The 22560-nt window shown below is 38.3% G+C and overlaps 2 protein-coding genes across 5 annotated transcripts; both read right to left on the bottom strand.

Annotated features, from left to right (window-relative positions):
• Window positions 1-8794: 8794 nt before the first annotated feature.
• LOC125231694 (2-iminobutanoate/2-iminopropanoate deaminase-like) lies at window positions 8795-21913 on the bottom strand. 4 transcript variants are annotated; one of them, XM_048137226.1, is made up of 3 exons: window positions 21730-21913; window positions 11286-11528; window positions 8795-9526 (listed from the first exon to the last, which is right to left on the bottom strand). In XM_048137226.1, the coding sequence occupies exons 2-3, from the start codon at window positions 11474-11476 to the stop codon at window positions 9196-9198; spliced, it is 522 nt and encodes a 173-aa protein (XP_047993183.1). In that variant the 5' UTR covers window positions 11477-11528; window positions 21730-21913; the 3' UTR covers window positions 8795-9195. The 4 variants fall into 4 exon arrangements, with proteins under 4 accessions (XP_047993183.1, XP_047993184.1, XP_047993182.1 ...); XM_048137227.1 differs by lacking the exon at window positions 21730-21913 and adding an exon at window positions 21518-21574; XM_048137225.1 differs by lacking the exon at window positions 21730-21913 and adding an exon at window positions 14084-14222.
• LOC125231695 (2-iminobutanoate/2-iminopropanoate deaminase-like) lies at window positions 14214-18791 on the bottom strand. Its single transcript, XM_048137229.1, has 3 exons — window positions 18523-18791; window positions 15838-16067; window positions 14214-14441 (listed from the first exon to the last, which is right to left on the bottom strand). Exons 1-3 carry the CDS (start codon window positions 18621-18623, stop codon window positions 14299-14301), a joined length of 474 nt encoding a protein of 157 aa, XP_047993186.1. The 5' UTR covers window positions 18624-18791; the 3' UTR covers window positions 14214-14298.
• Window positions 21914-22560: the final 647 nt, after the last annotated feature.

The raw sequence follows: 22560 nt of genomic DNA, 5'->3' as shown, positions 1-22560 counted from the left end.
TGTGCCTAAGCAGCGGTAATTTACTTTCGCAGTTAATTAATGTAACATACTAATACAATTTACCCTGACTTTGCATAACGGGCGCGATTGCAGGCTGCTTTAGCATAAAGTTTTCTTATCTAGAAACAGGTCTTGTGTGGGTATGGACATCGGAATGTTAATGGCCGGTACTACCGCGAGAACCTTGGCCTCTGTCAACTAATTTAACGTTCAACTAGGCATTCAGTTTTAGTGTGCCATAATACCCAACCTTAATGTGTTTTCAAACGTTAGAAAATAGTAACGAATATGTAACGAGTAAGAAATATAGGAATTTGCGATGTCTGATGAATAGACATCAGAAGACCTTAGTCTGGAGAAAATGCTGGCGATATCAGATATCTTCTTTCGGAATAGGTAATGTCTTTGTCTCTATACACCCATCTTCCGAGAACTCTCGTATCAAGGCGTCTGGTTATGTCACAGATGTCATATATACCATAGATCAAGCAAACGTATCTACTTAGCGTGTCAAATGAACTCAGTGAAATCCACTGAGTTGTCCGTCTTTAATCGCAGCTTGCAGCTTTCGGGCGTCAATTTTTGTAAGTTGAAGTCAATCAAAACATAAAAAATGCCTCGTTACGTGATATTCAATTGCAACAACACAAAAATTATGAACAATCAAGAGCCTGAGACATATTTAAAATTACAGGCAAGAAACAACTTCAGTACAAAATTTGACACGCTCGGCCCCTATACAAATATATGAACTTGTTTCTTCTATATAAATAAAGTTCTGTGGGTTATGTGCACCTAGGTACTATCGGAGCTAAATAATTACTTAACTGATCAAATGTAATAACTTATTTACTATGGACCAGTACCATACCATACCTATCCTTGAACGACATTGCAGGAATCACCAGCAATCTTCAGCAGATTTGTGCCTACTCACTGTCATACAATTTAAATAACAGTAAAATAATAAAATGAAATACTTTATAATATCGTGCCTAATATTAATCAGCTATAGAGATCTCTAAGGCCACTTTTCCTTATCATAAACAAACAAAAGAGTCGAGACGGTATAAATTTATTCATAGTTAGCAATTAATATGCTCTAGGTACACAGAAAAAAAAAATTACTTGAAGCAAGTAATATTATTTGAGTCAAGATCTTTTGGGATTTCGATATAAGGAAAATGGAGAATTACTTAGATTAAGATATAAAATGTTTCGCATTATAGTTCTTAGACCAAGAACTACTTTTTTGTATCAACATTTTAAATATCTCTTCCACTAAAAGCTAATAACTGTTGTTTCAAGAGAGAAAGCATTTTGACATAATTATTCCTTTTCTTAATTGAAGATTGAATGTATTTTGTTTATAATAGTATTAAAAATTGGCTCAAAAGCGTTAGTTCTTATTGTAAAATAGCACATATTCTCTTCAAATGATGTAAGGCTCTTTTTTCAAAAGCTAAATTGTTTGACCCAAGAATGAACATATTTAAAACAAGATATTTTCGTTCTTGGGTCAAACAATTTAGCTTTTAAAAAAAGAGCCTTACATCATTTGAAGAGAATATGTGTTACTTCACAATAATAATATTAAAAATTGGCTCAAGAGTGTTAGTTCTTATTGTAAAAAAGCACATATTCTCTTCAAATGATGTAAAGCTCTTTTTTAAAAGCTAAATTTTTTGACCCAAGAACGAAAAATCTTGTTCTAAATAGCTGATATAATTTACTCAAGAGCGTTTTGTTCTTGTTGTTAAACGGCCCATATTCTGCCCAAATATGTTAAGTTCTTATTTTTTAATCTAAATGGTTTGACCCAAGAATGAAAATATCTTGATCTAAATAGCTGGTTAATTTACTCAAGAGCGTTTAGTTCTTGTTGTCAAATGGCCCATATTCCGGTCAAATGATGTAAGGCTCTTTTTTTAAAAGCCCAAGTTTGACCCAAGAACGAAAATATCTTGTTCTAAGTAACCAAGATAATTTACTCAAGAGCATTAATTGTTCTTGCAAAAAAGTTCCTTTCTTGTTGTAAAATGGAACGTATTCCAATCAAATGAAGTAAAGCTCTTCTTTTAAGAGTCTTTAATTCTTCTTATAAAAAATGTCATTCTTGTCGTAACATGGAACGTATTCCAATCAAATGAAGTAAAGCTCTTCTTTTAAGAGTGTTTAATTCTTCTTGCAAAAAGTGTCATTCTTGTCGTAAAATGGAACGTATTCCAATCAAATGAAGTAAAGCTCTTCTTTTAAGAGTGTTTAATTCTTCTTATAAAAAGTGTCATTCTTGTTGTAAAATGGAACGTATTCCAATCAAATGAAGTAAAGCTCTTCTTTTAAGAGTGTTTAATTCTTTTTATAAAAAGTGTCATTCTTGTCGTAAAAATGGAACATATTCCATTCAAATTAGGTAAATCTCTTCTTCACCACGACTATAAGGTGTGCCGTTCTCGAGAATGTTCTCCGTTTCTTTGAGCGAGAACGTTTCTTATACAAAACGGAGAACATTCTAGAGAACGGCACAACATGAGCCACGACACTTTTTATACCGACGTTTGTGTATTTGGCGCGTTTACAAAATTTACCATTTTATTTTTGTTTTATTCTTATCATTTTAATGTCGTAAATGAAAATATTATGATGTATTTTTTTACCTATTTAACATCTTTAGTATTGTTTACCTTTATAATATGGTCATTTCATCACTATTATAGACTTTGCGGCAGTTATGACTTGATTAAATTACCTATCTAAATAAAACAATAATAAAATGGTAATTTTATAACTAGGATAAATACACAAATTTACACTTTAAAAGGAGAGCTTTAAATTTTAATGGAGTGCGTGTCCTTTTACAAGAAGAACCAGAAATACAAACTTAAAAGAAAAGCTTAATGTAAGTATGTTATTAGAATGCGTTCTATTTTACAATTAGAATAAACATGTTTATACAAGAAGAATTATCTTAACCAAAACAAGTGCTAATCAATTCAAGCTTTAACTTTTTACAAAAAGACTTGTGTGTTTCAAGTATGAATGTGTTTCGACAGTAATCTGTATTCCAGTCTAATTTATACAAGCCAAATTAGTTTCAAAACACATTAAATTTATTACCTAGTCAAATTCACGCACATTCGCGTTTTGGGTCTACGACCTGGAGTTCAGCATTAATTGAAAATCGACTAGGTATCGAAAATTTTAAAATACCAGTGACCAGTATAATGTACCTACTACCTACAGACAGAGGCCAGAAGGCTAAGAGAGAGAGAAGAGGCTAGAAGACAAAAATCAGCACCTACGATTTGCTGATATACACAACGGATTGCTAGTGGATCATATTATTATTGCCAGTTTTATACACTAACGCACTGTATAACGTCGTATAAGTAGTAGCTACGTAAAAGTACAAAATTTCTCAAAAGTGATGGTTTGTAACATTTTTCAGGCGCCCTTTGAATCAGTTTTAGTTCCAATTGTAGGTGCACTATCCTTTATTATACCTACATACACTAAGTCTTATTTATTACTCAGAAGGACGCTAGTAAAAAATAATTGTAAAGCTTGCAGGGTACCTTAAATTGTATTATCTGACGTGTAGATCGTAATTTACATTATGTGCGGAGCTACTGGGCACGTTTAAGACCACTAGGTTCTAAGTACGTACTTCACTATTACGGTTAAAAGTTTTTCTATCTAACCTGCGAATAAAAGTAAGAGAAAAAGCAAAAATAAAGAAAATAGCGTACCTAAACTACACCCATCTTATCAAGTCCGACAATACACCCCTAACCCTTCTGGTTTTTTGGGTGTCCATGAGCGGCAGTGATCGCGTACCATCAGACGATCTGTCAACGCGTTTGCCTCCTATTTCATAAAGAAATAATTCAAAATAGTTTTATTTTAACTCATGCTAAAGTCGTGTTAGATTTGAGTAGTAGGTAAGTATGAAAAAAAAAACAATACTGTTGTGTGTTTTCACATTACCCGATCCGATATCGGATGTAGGACCGATATGTGTCTGTATTGACATCCTTCCTACATCCGATATCGGACCGGATAATGTGAAAACGCTCTTTAGGGTCCATCTAAATACCGCAGTTCTTATATTACTATCTATTTGATTACTGATGACTTTCCTATTTGTTTTTTACTTCGTGGTACGAATGGACCATTTTTTTCAAAGTTGTCCACCCCACTTTTTTTTTGGATTTGGTAATTTTTATGTGGTTTCCACTCAGAATCGCAAGTTCTTTCAATTCCAAGAGGAGAAAAAAAGTGTCCCAAGGTTTTTTTCCCATTCCGTTACCATTTTTCCATACATTTTGTATGGCGGTAACGGAATGGAAGATTCGAAAAAATGTATAGAAATCTTGGGACAATTTTTTTCTCCTATCAGGATCAAAAGAGCTCGCGATTCTGAGTAATAATCGCGTAAAAAATACCCATGTTACAAAAAAGTGGGGTGGACAACTTTGAAAAAAAATGGCCCGAATACCTAACCTACGAATAGTGCCACGCGAATAGTAGTAGCGTGGCTGCAAGCTTATCTCTATTTATAGGACTTAGGAATGATGTAACCCACAACCTGCTTGTAGTAATTTTGGCATTCTTAACTTAGATTCTTTCATTTTAATTATAATGAGTTAAAGACGTTAAACTTATACACCCTGTTTTTATTGAATTCCGTTAATTTTAAGGTATGGTCCTTTAGATCAAATACAATTAATTTCTCTAAGAAACTAGCGTCTTAACCCAAGGTTATCGAGTTATTAAAAAATAAGAATAATTACTGAACACGTGTTTGACAGCCTTCCACTTCCCAATGTTATTTGTTTTGACATGTGCCGTCAATCACTTGACACTAACTTGAATATGATTCTAAAGGGTCTCTCACACTAATTAATTCATTTATTATGTACTAGCTTTTACCCGCGGCTTCGCCCGCGTAATAAAAGTATTCATTAAGATTTTCATTTGGATCCTTAGGTTTCTCTGTAGGTATATTTATCTGCGATTATTTCGATTGCACGTAATACTTTTGCTTGCAATGATTGTAGAAATATTACACATCGACCACAGCGTAGGTAATTCTATATACGCTGGGGAAACCTTTATAAACATCCCACATAGCCCGTATTTCGACACTATGATCGGTAAAAAGTACTTTTTTCTATTATCCCTTACAATTTTTTACATTTTGCTTATACTTATCGCAAACGTAATCTTCAAGCAAGCAAACAACGATCGTCTTAGAGCACATTGATTGTAAGAGACCGCCGACCAATTATCCGTATCCCTCTAACGATACCCATATCCGTATCCGTATCCGTATCGCTATCGCTATCGCTATCGCTATCGCTATCGCTATCGCTATCGCTATCCCTATAGCTATCCCTATCGCTTTCCCTATCGCTATCCCTATCGCTATCCCTATCGCTATCCCTATCGCTATCCCTATCCCTATCCCTATCCCTATCCCTTATCAAGATGTTTAATGATATAACACTTTAAGTTCTCGCGCTTTGTACACATATTTAAAGTCACAACATACAGGTCGAACGCGATTAATTAACATTATTTTTACCTTTTTTCCCAACGTTTCGATTTAAAGTCACATACAGGTCGAACGCGATTAATTAACATTATTTTTACCTTTTTTCCCAACGTTTCGGCCAGGTTGCACTGGCCGTGGTCGCGGAAGACTGACGTCCCAGCAAAATGTCACCGAAGATGTAAACAACACAAAACTACCCGATATTAATTTATATAAATGTTCGGGGTAGACAAATAAATATAATCTACCCGCTTTTAGTTAATGTTTATTTCCCACCATGTTTATTTTAAAGGTAATAATCGCGTTCGACCTGTATGTGACTTTAAATATATGTTTAATGATTTCTTATCAAGTGCTAAAATATAAAGTTTCATGGTTTTATCTTTTAAAATTAAGAAATACCATACAAACTTTCAACCTATTTTTCAACCCCTTCATCCCTTTTTTTCGAAATAAAAAGTAGCCTATGTTCTGTCTCAGGGTCTAAAGATTGTCTGTTCCAAATTTCATCAAAATCGGTTGCGTGGTTTAAGCGGGAAAGCGTAACAGACAGACAGACAGAGTTACTTTCGCATTTATAATATTAGTATGGATGAAAACGACGAAAAATTTTTTTTTGCGAATTTAACTATTAGTGATATCCACCAGGGTGGTTCCTGATAACGAACCTAACGACATGTCGAATTTAACGGAAAACAAAAAAACACGTATAATGAGTTAAGGCAGGCCAAGGAGTCCCACATAACCACTCGGGTCTTTCCCCGTACCCGAGTGGTATGCGTAATGCATTTTTCCCCTCCTAAAAAAAAAAAAAGGCCGGTTAGATAGGTTAAACCATTTATTTTTTATTTCATTACCGAACTAGTGACCCGCCCCGCCTTCGCAACGGGGAGTAAAGCAAAAAATTGGTATTGGTACTGACTTTTATTCTAGACCAAAAAATAGTTATTTGTTATACAAGGGAGCAAAGATTTTAACCGAGTGTGGAATTGCAACACGAACTAGCGAATGGATTCTAGAGTTGAACTACGAGCTAGCGAATGGATTCTATGGTGAACCACGAGCGAAGCGAGTGGTTCGAAAATAGAATCCTGAGCGAGTAGTTCAAAAATAGAATCCTGAGCGTAGAGGTGTTGCAATACACATTATACACACGAGGTAAAATAACTTTGCATCCCGTGTGTAACACATATAACTTTTCACCTCACTAAAGCGAGGAAACACGCAATAAAAACAATTGGAACATAATTGCACAGAAATAAGTCAATTTGCGTTTATTACAATTTCCACGATGCACCAACCGACACCACAAAAGTTTCAAATAAAGCTAGGAACACACTACGCGGACGTCCGTCGTAAATCGACCGCGACCGCGACCTATCAGTGTGCACGGAACAAAACATCCAGCGAGCCAGATTTCGATCGGACGTCCATGCGCTCAAGGCCACGTCCACGTCCGTCGACCGATGGTTTGCACGGTTATGTGTATTTCCATTGTCCAGATTCCCGTCCGCGGTCGATTCACGACGGACGTCCGCGTAGTGTGTTCCTAGCTTTAAGAATCAAGAAGAAAAATCTATTTGGGTGCGTTCCGTTTCACGCATTTTGAGATTGCAATGTTACTTAAGGTGCGTTCTGAATAAATACAATGGAAGAGTCAAAAATACAATTTCTTGTACGATTTCAAGTGTTTTATGGTAAAATCATGTTATAAAATTGTTTGAATTTAATGTTTTTAGTCGGATACAATTCGATATGAAATTATTTTTATGTTCGCATCACATGATTTGTTAAGACAATTTAAGCACAGGGAAAAAATTGTCCTGTCTGGGTCATGCCTTTACAAGGAATTATATTTTCTCAAACATGGTATGAAATATTGATGTTATGTGCCTTATAATTGGCAGCGAAGTATGACGTTGCAGGTGCGGCTAGGACGATTGATAGATAATGGAATTTCATACAAACCTTGCAGGTCAAGGCCGGCAAAGTCTTCTTTTTTAATTTCCAAACACAGATAATTGTGACATAACATCCAGGTATTTAGCCAATTAAAAAAAAAAACTATAAGGGGCTTTATAGACGTGCCAACTGCAACTGGTACGGGCCCTAGACAATATTTGATTTTGGGTGCGTTTTCATACAAAAAAATTTTTTTTCGTTTTTTTTTTATTTTTTTTTTAACTTTTTGTTTTTTTATAAGCGTATACGGGGCATCAAAGGGGAACGAAAATTCGATTATTTTTGCGCTACGACGCACCGTTTAGGAGATACAGCGGTACAGCCATCCAAAGTTACTATTTTTAACCGACTTCAAAAAAGGAGGAGGTTCTCAATTCGACTGAATGTTTTTTTTTTTTTTTTGTATGTATGTTCCTCGATATCTCCGAGAATTGTGGACCGATTTTCAAAATTTTTTTTTTGATCGAACGGGTATAACCCCGAGATGGTCCCATTGGCACCAAGTCAGGGTCTGATGATGGGATCCTGGAGAAATCGAGGGAACTCTTTAAATGTTATAGGCACATGTAATGTTTTCAGTGTATTTTTCAAAGGTAAACCAGTATTTACGCCTGATGGTAATAATTTTATGTGGCTGAGCTGATGATGGAAGGTCAACTCCTCAATGGTTAGGAGTTAAAGGATAATTCTTTCACTAGTGTACATGTATTCGGACTGATACATATAATATCAATAGGAACCACTAAAAATCAACAAATAAATAAACTTTTTTAACAAAAAATAAAACCGCCTTCAAAAATAAGCGCGTTACAAAACACGGAGAAACTAAAAAGCAAAAAATAATAAACCTTTGAATTCAGATTTCTTATCGTATTGCAATAATCTAAACATCCAAATATTATTTTAATTATTTTTGGAGTCGGTGCCAGCCTGCGTATGGTTGGGTGGGGCAAACAGGCAATAGCAAGGCGACGAACAGGTCTGGTACCGACTGCAAAAATAATTGATTTGTTTATAATTTGGATGTTTAGATTATTGCAATACGATAAGAAATCTGAATTCAAAGGTTTATTATTTTTTGCTTTTTAGTTTCTCCGTGTTTTGTAACGCGCTTATTTTTTCAGTAGACTTTATTTATTTCATACCATGTTTGAGAAAAGCACTATACATACCTCGGCGGGAAATGGGGTTGCCCCCCTTTGTCCCGGCCTCTGTAGTAATGTACTATTTAAAAAGTAACTAATGACACGTTCAGATTTCAAATATTCTTTGCACTCTTGTGGATAAAATGCAATTTTGCTATCTTTTTTTAAATAATAAAAAAGTCCTTTCCGAGCTAGTGAGGTGAAAAGGCAATTACACATTACACCATAATTATATTGAGGTACTATATCTCAATCAGATCAGATTGCGTTTAAGATGTAAATACTCTTGGCCAGAATTTTTCCCACTAATTAGCAAATATCGTCATATTTCAACTACTTAATTCACACAAGACCTTATTCAAGTATCAATCTGTCCATAATTTATATCATGTAAACCCGTTCAGTAGTTTCAGTACGCTACGTTTTGTAGTATCGTAGCGTTCGTAGCTCGTCGTAGCTCGCATCGTAGCGTTTTCCCGCCTAGTAGAAGATGGCGAAGAGTTGGGTACCTTTACCTAACCGACGGCGACGTCATAATTTGTATACGCCAATACGGAAAATCGATGGAGAGAGTGATGTCGGTACTCTGGTCCTCGGTCTCCGACTCTCAATGTATGTATTGAACAGAAAAACCTCAGAAAGATCAAAACTTGTGAATATATTCAAATGAAAACAAGGTATTTTTATATTTTGGACGTAATCTTGTGGTCCCCGGCTAGTCATTCCCTCGTGCAGGGACACGGTCCCGCCTCGGCCACGACGAGGTCGCCACTGAGCGCGATGGCCTCGATCTCGACGGCTGCGCCCGCCGGCAGCTTGGCCACCTGGAACGTCGCACGCGCTGGGTGGTCTTTGGTGAAAACTGCAACAATTATTCAGACCTTCATCTACTAGGACTGGTCCAGTCTAATATAAAGCAAAGAGCACAAGAAGCAGCGGGAACGCATGTCGGATCTATAGCTGCAATCTATGTACTTACACAAAATTCCTCGTGATGCAACCATACCACAGTACACCGTCACGTGAGTTCGTCGCTTATGAAAGAGTAGTCTATCAGCCACTCAAATTGAGATTAATTATTAGTTAAATGTATGCCATAACTTCAAGGAATGGAAAAGTCTTGAACTTAGCGGATTTATTGGAAATGCAAATTATACTTAACATTTCACCTGAGACTTCTTTACTTAGGTAGGTAATACATACAATACGAGTAAATACTTGTACATAATACGTAAGTACATAATTTTTCTATGTACACAAGATTCAATGTCGTGCTTTGGGAATTCGAATACTTATAAATAGAATATATGTGCGTAATTTAACAAACAGTGTTCTCGCTTTACCTAACCTACTTAATTCATAGCAATTTCTAACAAACGGCTAAACATTACCGTTGATTTAAACAGCTGTTTCTTTCTTAACAAATAAACAATCATTAAATTTAAGCGCCCGTTTAATAAGCAGTTAACACGGAACGCGGAAACAAATCTATGTCACGGAGATCCTAAACGCTGGCAATGAAATAGTGTTAATTGCCACGATCGGGCGCGACATCACGACAAAGGAATAAACAACGGTCAGGTAAATCGTGATTTTGAACAAAGTCTTCTGGACAAAAACCTGCGCTATAGGTACCTATAGTAAAACGGGTTATAGTAAAAAGTATCTGTGGCTTTCCATATACAAAGGTTCTTATGCTTCGACTGTGATACTGATAAAGAAGGTTACATTAGAAAATCGATCTTATTGCAGATGAAGTACAAGGACTCATATCTGTAGAAAGCCACATCTAAGATACATATAGGTACATACATATAAAATACATATAGATCGCAACTATGGGAACAAATCAAATTATTTTAACAAATATTCTGATTTGTGTTTTTTTATGTAGTCACACTACTATATATAAATTAAAAATCGAAATAAGATGTCATATATTAAAGAAAAAATGACGAGCACCACCAGTGGTGAAGGCCGGATTCGAACCGGCGTCTTTTAGCAATCCGGGCCAAACGCCATCACCCCTAGGCCACCTCGCCACAGCGGAAGCCGTCGAAATTTCTCTTCTATATGTCATCTTTGTAAGACTAGGCGTCTTTGACCAACTCTAAGGGCAAGCAGTAGGTGCTTGCACCTCCTATACGAAACCTTTACAGGTTTGCGATATAGCTAGAGAGACTGGTGCTGCCATCTATACGCAACTATGGGAACAAATCAAATTATTTTAACAAATATTCTGATTTGTGTTTTTTTATGTAGTCACACTACTATATATAAATTAAAAATCGAAATAAGATGTCATATATTAAAGAAAAAATGATGAGCACCACCAGTGGTCCGAATCCACCAGTGGTGAATCCGGCCTTCACCACTGGTGGTGCTCGTCATTTTTTCTTTAATATATGACATCTTATTTCGATTTTTAACATATAGATCGCTTAAATTAAATGGTCGCGCACTGTGGTGCTATGCTCCGGCTGTAGACTAGTGTAGACAGAGCTCCCCCGAGGAGCTTTTTCAACTTCTGTTAGGCCACTATAGGGCATCATCTGATGTCTGTGATTTTTTTAAGTCGTCTAAAATGATAAAATGCGTGCTTCAAGTAAATGGGTACCTACCTAAACGACTTACATTCTGAGTAGACCTGATTGACAGCCTGGAAGTCCGCCATGTCTTGCAGCAGGATGGTGGTTTTGATGACGGACTCTATCGAAGCGCCGCCGGCCTCCAGCACGTGCTTCATGTTGGTGAGCACCTGCCTCGCTTGCGCCTCGGCGCCGCCGCACACGAGCTGACCCTGGGGGTCCATGCCCAGTGTGCCTGACACGTACAGTGTCTTTTTATCTACAAGGATCGCCTGGCTGAAATCAACAACTTATATTGTAAGTACCTACCTACTGTAACTACTCATACAAGTATGTGCAAAGTAACCTTTTGGTGGTCATTGGCACAAATTACAAATTCATACTTCAGTAATTGGTGATGGAGTGTTGAAAATTACAGTGCTAACTGCTAATACAAAATTTGTAAAGTATGCTCAAACAGAGGATATGTCCCTTTATCGTCCGATTTCACTAGACTCCTTTCTTCCCGTGGGTTTCGTAGAAGTCGACTATGGGATTTTGGCGTAGGCGAGAGGCTGGCAACTTGTTACTCCAATGTCACAATTTCGTTTTCTTAATTGCCAAGAGTGGCAGTGAAACTTGAGTAGTTTCGTGCCCTGCCTAACCCTTTGTTGGATATAGGCGTGATTATATATGTATGTACAGGTATGTTCACTCGACCACTATTCTTTTATTTAAAATGCAAAACAGGTTTGAGTTATTAGAGTAGAAATGGAACAATTTTTTTTATCATCATAGAAAAGTGTAAAAATAGTTGCCATTGCCACATGCAAAACGGTTAACATAGACGGTGGCGCTCCTATTATTTTGTGCTCTTTTTTGCCAGGCTGTAAATATAGCTGTTTCTGTTACTTGTAAATGGAGCTAGCGGGACAATCAAGCTTCTACAAAATAAGATGTAAGCGGCAACCCACACTCAGGCGACGCACGTCGTAAGACGCGGAACGGAACGGTTTTTAGGGTTCCGTAGTCAACTAGGAACCCTTATAGTTTCGCCATGTCTGTCTGTCCGTCCGTCCGTCCGTCCGCGGATAATCTCAGTAACCGCACAGAATATATAATAGTACAAGTACTGAAGGCCCACTGCTTTGAAGTTCACGAAATGCCGCCTTTTTAAATGCCTACAAAATGATTACAAAGAAACGAGCCGCACGTGCGCAGCGTCGGACGTTAGGGTTGCCTATGGATTAAAAAAAATTAATACTCAAATAAAATGTTATGCTATTATATTCAACTCTTGGGTACTTTCTAGGTATATATATACAGTATTTATATATTTTTGTTTAAGTCCCAACGTCACAAGCCTGATTGAACGTTTCCGTGGGGCATGAATGACATGATCAATAGTAGATCTGTGTAAGATTGTCCTATTTTATTCATGATGTTTATTTAACTAAGCATTATTAGCCATTCCACACGCGGATATCGCATATGAACCTTTAAAAAAACTCGCGTCGTATAGTAACAATAGAAAGTGCGAACGTGCGTTCCGTGAGAATGCGAGCCACCCCTGATTAGGCCGCGAACTCGCGGCCGCCCGCATGTACTTGTAGCGCGGCGATGGAATCGCAGAGTGAGCCGCCCCTGGTAACCGTTAGCACTAGAAAGCTGAAATTTGGTACCAATATGTATATCAATCACGCCAACAAAATGCAAAAATAAAAAATGGAAAAAATGTTTTATTAAGGTACCCCCCCTACATGTAAAGTGGGGGCTGATATTTTTTTTCATTCTAACCCCAACGTGTGATATATGTATTGTTTGATAGGTATTTAAATATGAAGAAGGGTTCCCTAAGATCGTTTTTTGATAATATTAATATTTTCGGAAATAATCGATCCTAAAGGAAAAAAAAGTGCGTCCCCCCCCCTCTAACTTTTGAACCATATGTTTAAAAAATATGAAAAAAATCACAAATGTAGAACATTATAAAGGCTTTCTAGGAAAATCGTTTTGAACTTGATAGGTTCAGTAGTTTTTGAGAAAAATACGGAAAACTACGGAACCCTACACTGAGCGTGGCCCGACACGCTCTTGGCCGGTTTTTTAAATTACACTCGGGCGGCGCGGCGCTGACGTCCGTTCCGCGTCTTACGACGTACGTCGCCCGAGTGTGAATAGTCCCTTAGGCCTTTATTAAAATTATTAACGTAGCAATCAAAACCATTAATCAACATTTGTCAAATGATAGAATATGTCCAAAATATATATAATGCTCGACAAACCTTAGTCACATATAATGGTTGACATCAAATCATTACACATGTTCGTCATAACTTTAGACATATTCATCTTAAAACCTATCTTGAAAGTAGCATGGTAGGTACACGTCTTCAACCATGCCTCGGACCATGACCATGACTTTGTCCCCTTCATTTTATGTTTCCTCATGTAGGATGAAAGAAACGTACCTAACCCTGGCTTCCCCATTTTATTAAAGGCTGTATCCGTTGTATGAAGCCCTTAACAACGCTGCTGTGATAAGCACCTTGTCTATGGGAAATAGAAACAGTTTATAATTGCTTATTCCGCAAGCTTTATTTTATTTATTTTGTTTTACTTTTGCGAGCCACCACGGAGCGCTGGCCGCTTCCTATGATTTTTTCATTGGTTATCTGATAGTTAATATGCTCGCGCCCGCCAGCGTATTAATATGTATGGCTTGTTTGAAAAGCACAAAGCAAAACAAACCAAAAATTGAGGATTATTTTCACGCCGATCTCCCGCAAATAACCGGCGGCCTACGCCACGCCCACAGACAAGATAACTTGTAATAGCGACGAGTTGGGTACCTAGCCGATGCCGACGTCATAATAGCTCTCTCTATCGCACCAATACGTAAAATCGATGGAGAGAGTGATGTAGGTACTCTGCAATGGTCACCGGTCTCCGACTGTCAATATGTAAACAGAAAAACCTCAGAAAGCTCAAAACTTGTGAATATATTAAAGTGAGAACAAGGTATAAGTATTTATATTTTGGACGTAATCTTTTGGTCTCCGGCTAGTCATTCTTTTGTGCATGGGCACGGGCCCGCCTCGGCCACGACGAGGTCGCCACTGAGCGCGATTGCCTCGATCTCGACGGCTGCGCCCGCCGGCAGCTTGGCCACCTGGAACGTCGCACGCGCTGGGTGGTCTTTGGTGAAAACTGCAACAATTATTCAGATCTTCATCTACTAGGATAGGACTGCTCAGTCTAATATAAAGCAAAGAGCCTACGTAGCAGCGGCGTCGTATGTAGAATCTAGGTGAATTACTTAGCTGCAGCCTACTACTATTACTACTTCACTACTTCACTGGCTCAGCGACCCAAAAAGGATCTTGGCCTCCGACACAAGAGATCGCCACTCTGCCCTATCCTGCGCCACTTCAGCCTACTTAATTAAATTCCTCGTGGTGCAGCCATACCATTAGTATACCGCTACGTGAGTTCTTCGCTTAAGAAAGACCCTACAGATAGTGCTGTAAAGAAGGTTTCATCATAAATTCGATTGTATTGCAATTGAATTAGGAGGACCCATTTCTGATAGAAAGCCCTATTTAAAATAGATCGTCTGAATGGCCACTCACTCACTATGCGGAATTTCCTTCCACGCCACGCTCCAGCTCCAACTAGACTATACATATATGTAGATTAGACTGAGCCTGAGCTCATCTCTTCTGAGGCTTCCCGAGGAGCTGCAGTATAGTAGGTTCTTCTAAAAAGGTTTGTGCCGGACTAAGTAGGTACCTATATGATTAGCTTCTTGAGGTTTCATTCCCAACCGTTAGACCACTAAACCTCAGGGGCATCATCTGAATATGTGTAACTTTTTGTACGTTGTCTATTTATTATTTATTTATTTATTTAGGTAATTACAAACATAAATCTCTAATTAATTTACATAGTATCGTTAAACCAATAAGGTTTGTCTCGATACCTAGGTATTCCATTCCGCGGTAGATGTTATACAATACAACAATCATATAATTATGTAGGTATTCTATTCATTATACATATTATAACCAAAACAAGAAACCGCCAACATTGCACTGAGCGCAAATAGCATTTAAGTAATAGCACATAATTATTGTCACTTATTTTCCTTGTTGTTGGCAGCCGCCCGCTTTGGCCGGACCGGTTTGCGCTCGGCCAAATACAGGATGCTCCAATTATGTACTCAAAGTATTTTATGATAATGAATATTTTATTGAGTTTGTTATATACTAAATAGAAAAAGAAAACAAATGGGAATCAATTCTGACACTACTAAATATTTTTAAGTTATTTTAAATTAAACTATAAATTTTAAATTTTATCTTTTTGAATCTGTTCCAGCATTCCCTATTTAAGATAACTTTTGATATTATTAGGTGTAATTTCAGCTTTCCATTCCGATGGTAGTTTATTTATTAGGTCTGGTAGTATATAATGCGATGTTCTTCGTCCATAGAAATTTTTAAATTGAGGTTTCTTCAACATATGATTTATAACTTGCCGGGTCGTTTTTGGGTGAAAAAGAGAAAAAGCACGTTTCAAGCAAATGGGCACCTAAACGACTTACACTCTGAGTAGACCTGATTGACAGCCTGGAAGTCCGCCATGTCTTGCAGCAGGATGGTGGTTTTGATGACGGACTCTAGCGAAGCGCCGCCGGCCTCCAGCACGTGCTTCATGTTGGTGAGCACCTGCCTCGCTTGCGCCTCGGCGCCGCCGCCCACGAGCTGGCCCTGGGGGTCCATGCCCAGTGTACCTGACACGTACAGCGTCTTGTTGTCTACAAGGATCGCCTGGCTGAAATCAACAACTGTAAGTAGTGTAACTACTCATACGAATATGTGCAAGAAGTGAGGTTTTCGTGGTTTGACGACCGGTTTGGTGTAGTCGGTAGTGACCCTGCCTGCTACGCCGCGGTCCCGGGTTCGAATCCCGGTAAGGGCATTTATTTGTGTGATGAGCACAGATATTTGTTCCTGAGTCATGGATGTTTTCTATGTATATAAGTATTTATATATTATATATATCGTTGTCTGAGTACCCACAACACAAGCCGTCTTGAGCTTACCGTGGGGCTCAGTCAATCTGTGTAAGAATGTCCTATATAATATTTATTTATTTGTTCAAATTACAAATTCATACTTCAGCAATAGGTGATAGACGGTTTAAAATTACAGTTGCTAACTTTAGTTAGATTTCACTCGACTCCATTTTTCCCGTGGGTGTCGTAGAAGTCGACTGTGGGATATGGGTTAATTACGCCATCTCACAATTCGTTTTCTTTTAACCTCTTAATTGCCAAGAGTGGCAGTGAAACTTGAGTCGTTTCATGTGCTCTGCCTGCCCCTTTATGGGTTACAGGCGTGATTGTATGTATGTTCACACAACCACTTACTTCTTTATTGAAAATGCAAAACAGTTTAGAGTTACTGGAATTATAAATAGCTGTTTCTGTGAATACCTCAATCTTATTTAATTATCGAGTAGGTACCTGACTTCAAAGTGGAGCTAGTAGCGGGACAACCAAGTTCAATCCGACGTGGATACTTTCTACAGCTTAATACGTGTTAAGGTGTCCCCTACAATTAAATTATTTATTTTGTGTGTTAATAAACGCGTAAGGTTCACGCCCAGGTTTGACCCAACCGGCTGTGTTCAAGCTTCTACAAAATGAGATGTTAGGCCTTTATTAACGTAGCAATCAAAACCATCAATCAACACCCTTGCGTTTGACTTCGCACGCGATATAGCGGAATTCAACTAGAAAATTGCGATGGGAGCAGGAGCTTACCTTAACCACCGCTGTACTGACTTTTGCCTTTAGTGCATAGTAGCTCATAGCTGTATCCTTATAAAATAACTAACAAATGTAAATATTAATCTTACTTACGTCTCAGTAGTCCATAGATTTTATAGAACTAAAATAAAAAAACCGGCCAAGTGCAAGTCGGACCCGCCCACCAAGGGTTCCGTATCCGTACAAACTTTCAATAGTTAAAATAATCATGTTTCTCATGTAACTTTAACTTGACTAGAAGTATAGGTATACCGCCATCTCTCGGTGAACTCGCTAACTATACTTTGCGCTACCTGTATAGTTATGTTGTTTTTTCAGGGATAATAATTATTTATGACCGTTAACCGATTTCGACAGGTTTAACTTTATTTGAAAGAGATTTTTTTACGTAAACTTTTGTATTATTAATTTGCAGTACGATACGCAAGAGTGATGAAATAGAAAGTATAAACCTGTTTTTTTTTATAATTTTACTTTTCCTGTAATATTTAGCATAAAACCAAGGTTTCGTAAAATGTTCATAATGTTTTGTTAGTAAACTCGGAGATAAGAGGGTAGGGGCGGTATTTTTTACATTTTCCTTCACAATTCTTTTGTTCTCCACTATAAAAAAATTATGAGAAATTGTTTTGACATGTACAATTTGAGCTCTTTCTAACGATATCTCACTTGACCTAGTAACTTGACATTTACAGTTTGCCCCCCTTTCATTTTGGCCATTTACTATAAATAATATTAATTAATTAAAAACATAATACCTTCAATTTGCAGAGGTTAACAATGTTCATAAGTAACTATCCAAATTAACCAAATTTCATACCGATAGCATAAGTAGTTCTCGAGATATTTAGTAATGTGACAGACAGACAGACAGACAGACAGACAGACAGACGGACAGAGCGGTTCCCATAAGGGTTTCCTTTTGTACCTTTTTGGTACGGAACCCTAAAAACTAAGTAACCTGTAAATAAACGGTACCCAAGCCAAGTGGGTAGACATATTTAACAGAAGATCAAGTAAAGACTTATTTTACAAGCAAGTCGGAAATGGCGGAATAACAATACATACTTATATAAGTAGTTTTCATCACACCCGCACTTTAAATGTGCTATTGCACGCAGGCGGAGCGTGAGTTATAGAAAAATCATTCTCCCAATGGATTAATGAAATTTCTTGTACCGTACTTAACTTTTTTACATCTATTTACATATTTTTTACATTACGAGTGTGATGAAAAACTTTGTGTGTAACTCGGGGAGTATGAATATTACAAAATCGAGTCTTTAAATCGCTCCGGCAAGCCGCGATTTAACTTCCTCCCCTTGTTGCACAATGGCACTATTTCCAAATCCGTAATATAGGTGCAACTTGCCATCTACAGTGACTACTTGACTCGATAAGTAGCAAAGGTTTGTGATTTTCAATAATGAAGAATTATTCCAGCATTACACTAACCTGTAAGGTCCAACGGGCTTGTATATTTGCGGTGAAGAAACTATGGTCTTCGTCACCTTGTTGCGGACCTGGGACTTCTCTTGATCTTGACTTTGACTCATTTTGAAGACTGAGAATTGTCTAAACTGTCTCAGAAAAATAGTTCCACAACACTTTAACTTCTCCACGTCTTAATGATGTTTGTACGAACAAGGTTATAGTTCAACGTTGACGCGATAACAATATTATCAGTTAAGCAAATAAGAATACAATAAGCAACATTTACAAATGGATCAAATCCTCTGTCAAAGAAACAGTAAATTGGCTGTTAATTTCTTTTTTTTTTAAGAATACAAAACTGGACAAAACCTTCTACCAATATCCGAGGAGGTCTAAAAGTGAATAAGTAGGTGTTTCTGGTCTGGTAGCGTTAATTTGCAAAGTTGCTATTTTATAATTATGCTGTCGTTCGAGTTTTTATCGCACGGTGTTTATGTCTATGTTTCATTTTATGTGCTAATCGGGTGTGCACGGGAAAACGACCCACTTTGGCGATTGCTATAAAACCACTTTATCAGTTTATTCATATAAGCATGTTGGTGGCGCGCACAGAGAGGCCAGAGCTCGATTCCAGGATTGGGTTGTGTACGGTAAACCTAACAGTGGACCTATTTATGACGCTATGTGCTATAGCCGTAAAATATTTAAATCTAGGCTTCGGTGGGTTCAACAACACCAAGAGCAAATAAAGATGGACTTGCTTGCTGCACACCATAAAAACAATGATTTTCGGAGTTTTTGGAAAGTCACAAAAAAACTCGATTCTAAGCCTGGACTCTCTGTCAGTGTTGATGGTATATCGGATCACAAAAGTGTTGCTAACATGTTTATGAATCATTTCAATGTGAAACCTAACAGCGCCGCCGCTGGTGGGGCCCGGGGGCTGCAGGGGCTTAACACTGATGAAACGGGGACCAAGCCTCAGGTACGTTTTAGCGCTAGTGACGTAGCTAGCGTACTAAAGGAAATGAAAAGGGGTAAATCCCCAGGTCATGACCGTCTCAGTGTTGAGCACCTGCGGTTTGCTGGGTCTCACCTGCCTCGAGTGCTAGCAATGTTCTTCAATCTGTGTATATGTCACTCGTACCTGCCTCCACTCATGACAAAAACAATTGTTATACCTATTGTCAAAAATAAAACGGGTGATGTATTAAACAAGAACAACTACCGACCTATTTCGCTGGCTACCATTGTAGCAAGGGTATTCGATGGCCTGTTGAACACACAATTGGACAAATATGTAAGATTAAATGATGCTCAGTTTGGCTTTCGCGCCGGCCTATCTACCGAAAGTGCAATTGTTTGTTTAAAGCAGGCCGTCGAGTACTACACCCGCAGGAAGACTCCTATATATGCGTGTTTTTTAGATCTTTCCAAGGCCTTCGATCTTGTCAATTATGAACTACTGTGGAAGAAACTAGACGAAGTGCAATTTCCAAAGGAACTCACACGCATATTTAGGAGTTGGTACGCGAGCCAGCGAAATACTGTTCGGTGGGGTAGTGCGCAGTCGGATGAGTATGGTCTAGAGTGTGGGGTGAGGCAGGGGGGGATAACCTCTCCCAAGCTTTTCAATCTGTATATGGACGCCCTGATCGGTGGGCTTAGCAGTATGCATGTCGGTTGTCACATAGATAAGGTTTGTTTTAACAACATTAGCTATGCTGATGACATGGTATTGCTGAGCCCCTCGGTTGGTGGCCTGCGTATGCTGATTGAGAAGTGTGAATCCTACGCTCTAAATCATAGCCTTAAGTACAATGTGCTCAAGAGTGAGTACATGGTATTTAGGGCGGGAAATAAGTGCCCTTCTCATATCCCACCCATTCTCCTGAATGGCGAACAATTACAAAGAGTATTTACATTTAAATATCTCGGGCACTTAGTTACCGATGACCTGCGTGATGACGCGGACATGGAACGAGAGCGTAGGGCTCTGGCCATCAGGGCCAACATGATAGCCCGCAGGTTCAGCAGGTGTACAGCGCTGGTTAAAATAGCACTATTTCGCGCGTACTGTACCTCACTGTACGCCTGTAGCCTGTGGACTAGGTATACGCAAAAAGCGTTTAACGCCCTGCGCGTGCAATACAATGACGCGTTCAGGGTACTGTTGCGGCTGCCGCGGTACTGCAGCGCGTCTGGCATGTTCGCGGACGCGCATGTGGATGGGTTCCACGCGACACTGCGCAAGCGCTGCGCTGCCACGCTCAGCAGGGTGAGCGGCAGCCGCCACAGTCTCCTAGCCGTCGTTGCAGGTAGGTGGGACAGTGGTTTAATTAAACACTGGTCTCAGCTACATTTATGTCTAGGTTCTAAGTTAGTAATTTAAGATATTAACATTAGTTTATAAGGTTTATCTTTGTAAAATTTATTAACAAACTTATGGACTCAAATAGTCTGAAATAAATGCATTTTTTTTTTTTTTATTTTTTTTTTTTTTTTATTTATTATATAAAGATACAAGTAAAGCTCGCCGTAATGGCAACCGACGAAATGAGACCGAGTAGTTAACCGAGCATAGAGTACCTACAAAAGAAATTGGATCACGTAGGGAGTGATCTCTAATTATATCAAAACTAGAAACTCTAGGTCCATGGGGCCCCAGCGCGAACAAGTTGTTCACAGAAATCGCGAAGCGTCTGGTTGAGGTAACTGGTGACCGAAGAGCTGGCGACTTCCTCGCTCAACGTATCAGCATTGCGATACAGCGAGGAAATGTCGCCAGTATCCTTGGTACAATGCCTCAAGGGCCTATTTTAGACATTAGCTAGCTTTTAAGTTTAGTCTTAGTTTCTTATATAATTATGTAAATATGTTCATGTAAATAAAGAAAAAAAAATATATCAAACGGAGGTTCAACAGTTTTGTGCCTACTTGTGACGGTAGTAGAAAATGCTGAAAAAACTAAACAAATATTTCACATAACTTGACTTCAATATTTATCCATACTTACTGATATTATACATGGGAAAGTGTGTGTCTGTTTGTTTGACCGTCTTTCACGGCAAAATGGAGCGACAAATCAACGTGATTTTTTAGGTGGAGATAGTTGAAGGGATGGATAGTGACATTAGGCTACTTTTTGTCACTTTCTAACGCGATCGAAGCCGAGGGCAAAAGCTAGTTGACTATATAGCACAGTAGCAAAAATGTAATTCTACGAACCTGAATCTCCGATAGCACTTGGGCACTGTTCAAGTATGTTTATGGAGTGGAGGAAAACGATACAAGTGCAGAAAAGAGAAAGCTCGAAACTCCTAGTGTTTTAAATTGACCATCCTCTTCCCGCGTGTATAGTACAACGTTTTTCAGTACAGTTACCGGCATAAATAAGTCGATTTCTGTACCTTGTCGCTTTTAATCATTTGACAACTTCGTATGACATTTCAAACAAGATGTTAATGTGACAAGACAAAGAGTATAGTTAGAAACATATTACGCGGACGTCCGCCGTCGCGCCACCGCGGACGCGTATCTAGACAATGAAGCTAGGAACACACTACGCGGACGTCCGTCGTAAAACGACCGCGACCGCGACCTATCAGTGTGCACGGAACAAAACATCCAGAGAGCCAGATTTCGATCGGACGTCCGTGCGCTCAAGGCCACGTCCGCGTCCGTCGACCGATAGTTTGCACGGTTATGGCTGCTTTCAAAAAAACGTAAAAGAATGTAAAATTGATAGTTTTAGTCGGTGAAATACTACACTTTCCGTTATCCAATAGATTTATTTAATTCAAGTTCCAGTTAGAGCATCTTATTATCTTGATTTTTATAAGACTGGATTTTTGAAAACTAACTCACTAAATTAATTATGAATTTTTCTCTAATGCACGTTTAGAAAAACCCACGTATAGAGCTGAATCAGTCGATCTTATTTGTAAAATTTGGACAATTTTGAATATTAAAACGGGTAAATTTATAATTCGTATATCCTGTACCACAATGATTTCAGACTAGATTTTTATTTTAAGTTTTTGAAAAAGAGTAAACTAG

This window comes from Leguminivora glycinivorella, chromosome 12 (assembly GCF_023078275.1).
Source record: "Leguminivora glycinivorella isolate SPB_JAAS2020 chromosome 12, LegGlyc_1.1, whole genome shotgun sequence".
Taxonomy (NCBI): Eukaryota; Metazoa; Arthropoda; class Insecta; order Lepidoptera; family Tortricidae; genus Leguminivora; species Leguminivora glycinivorella.
Note: the sequence above shows the minus strand (reverse complement) of the source record. Positions and strands in the feature narration are given on the sequence as shown.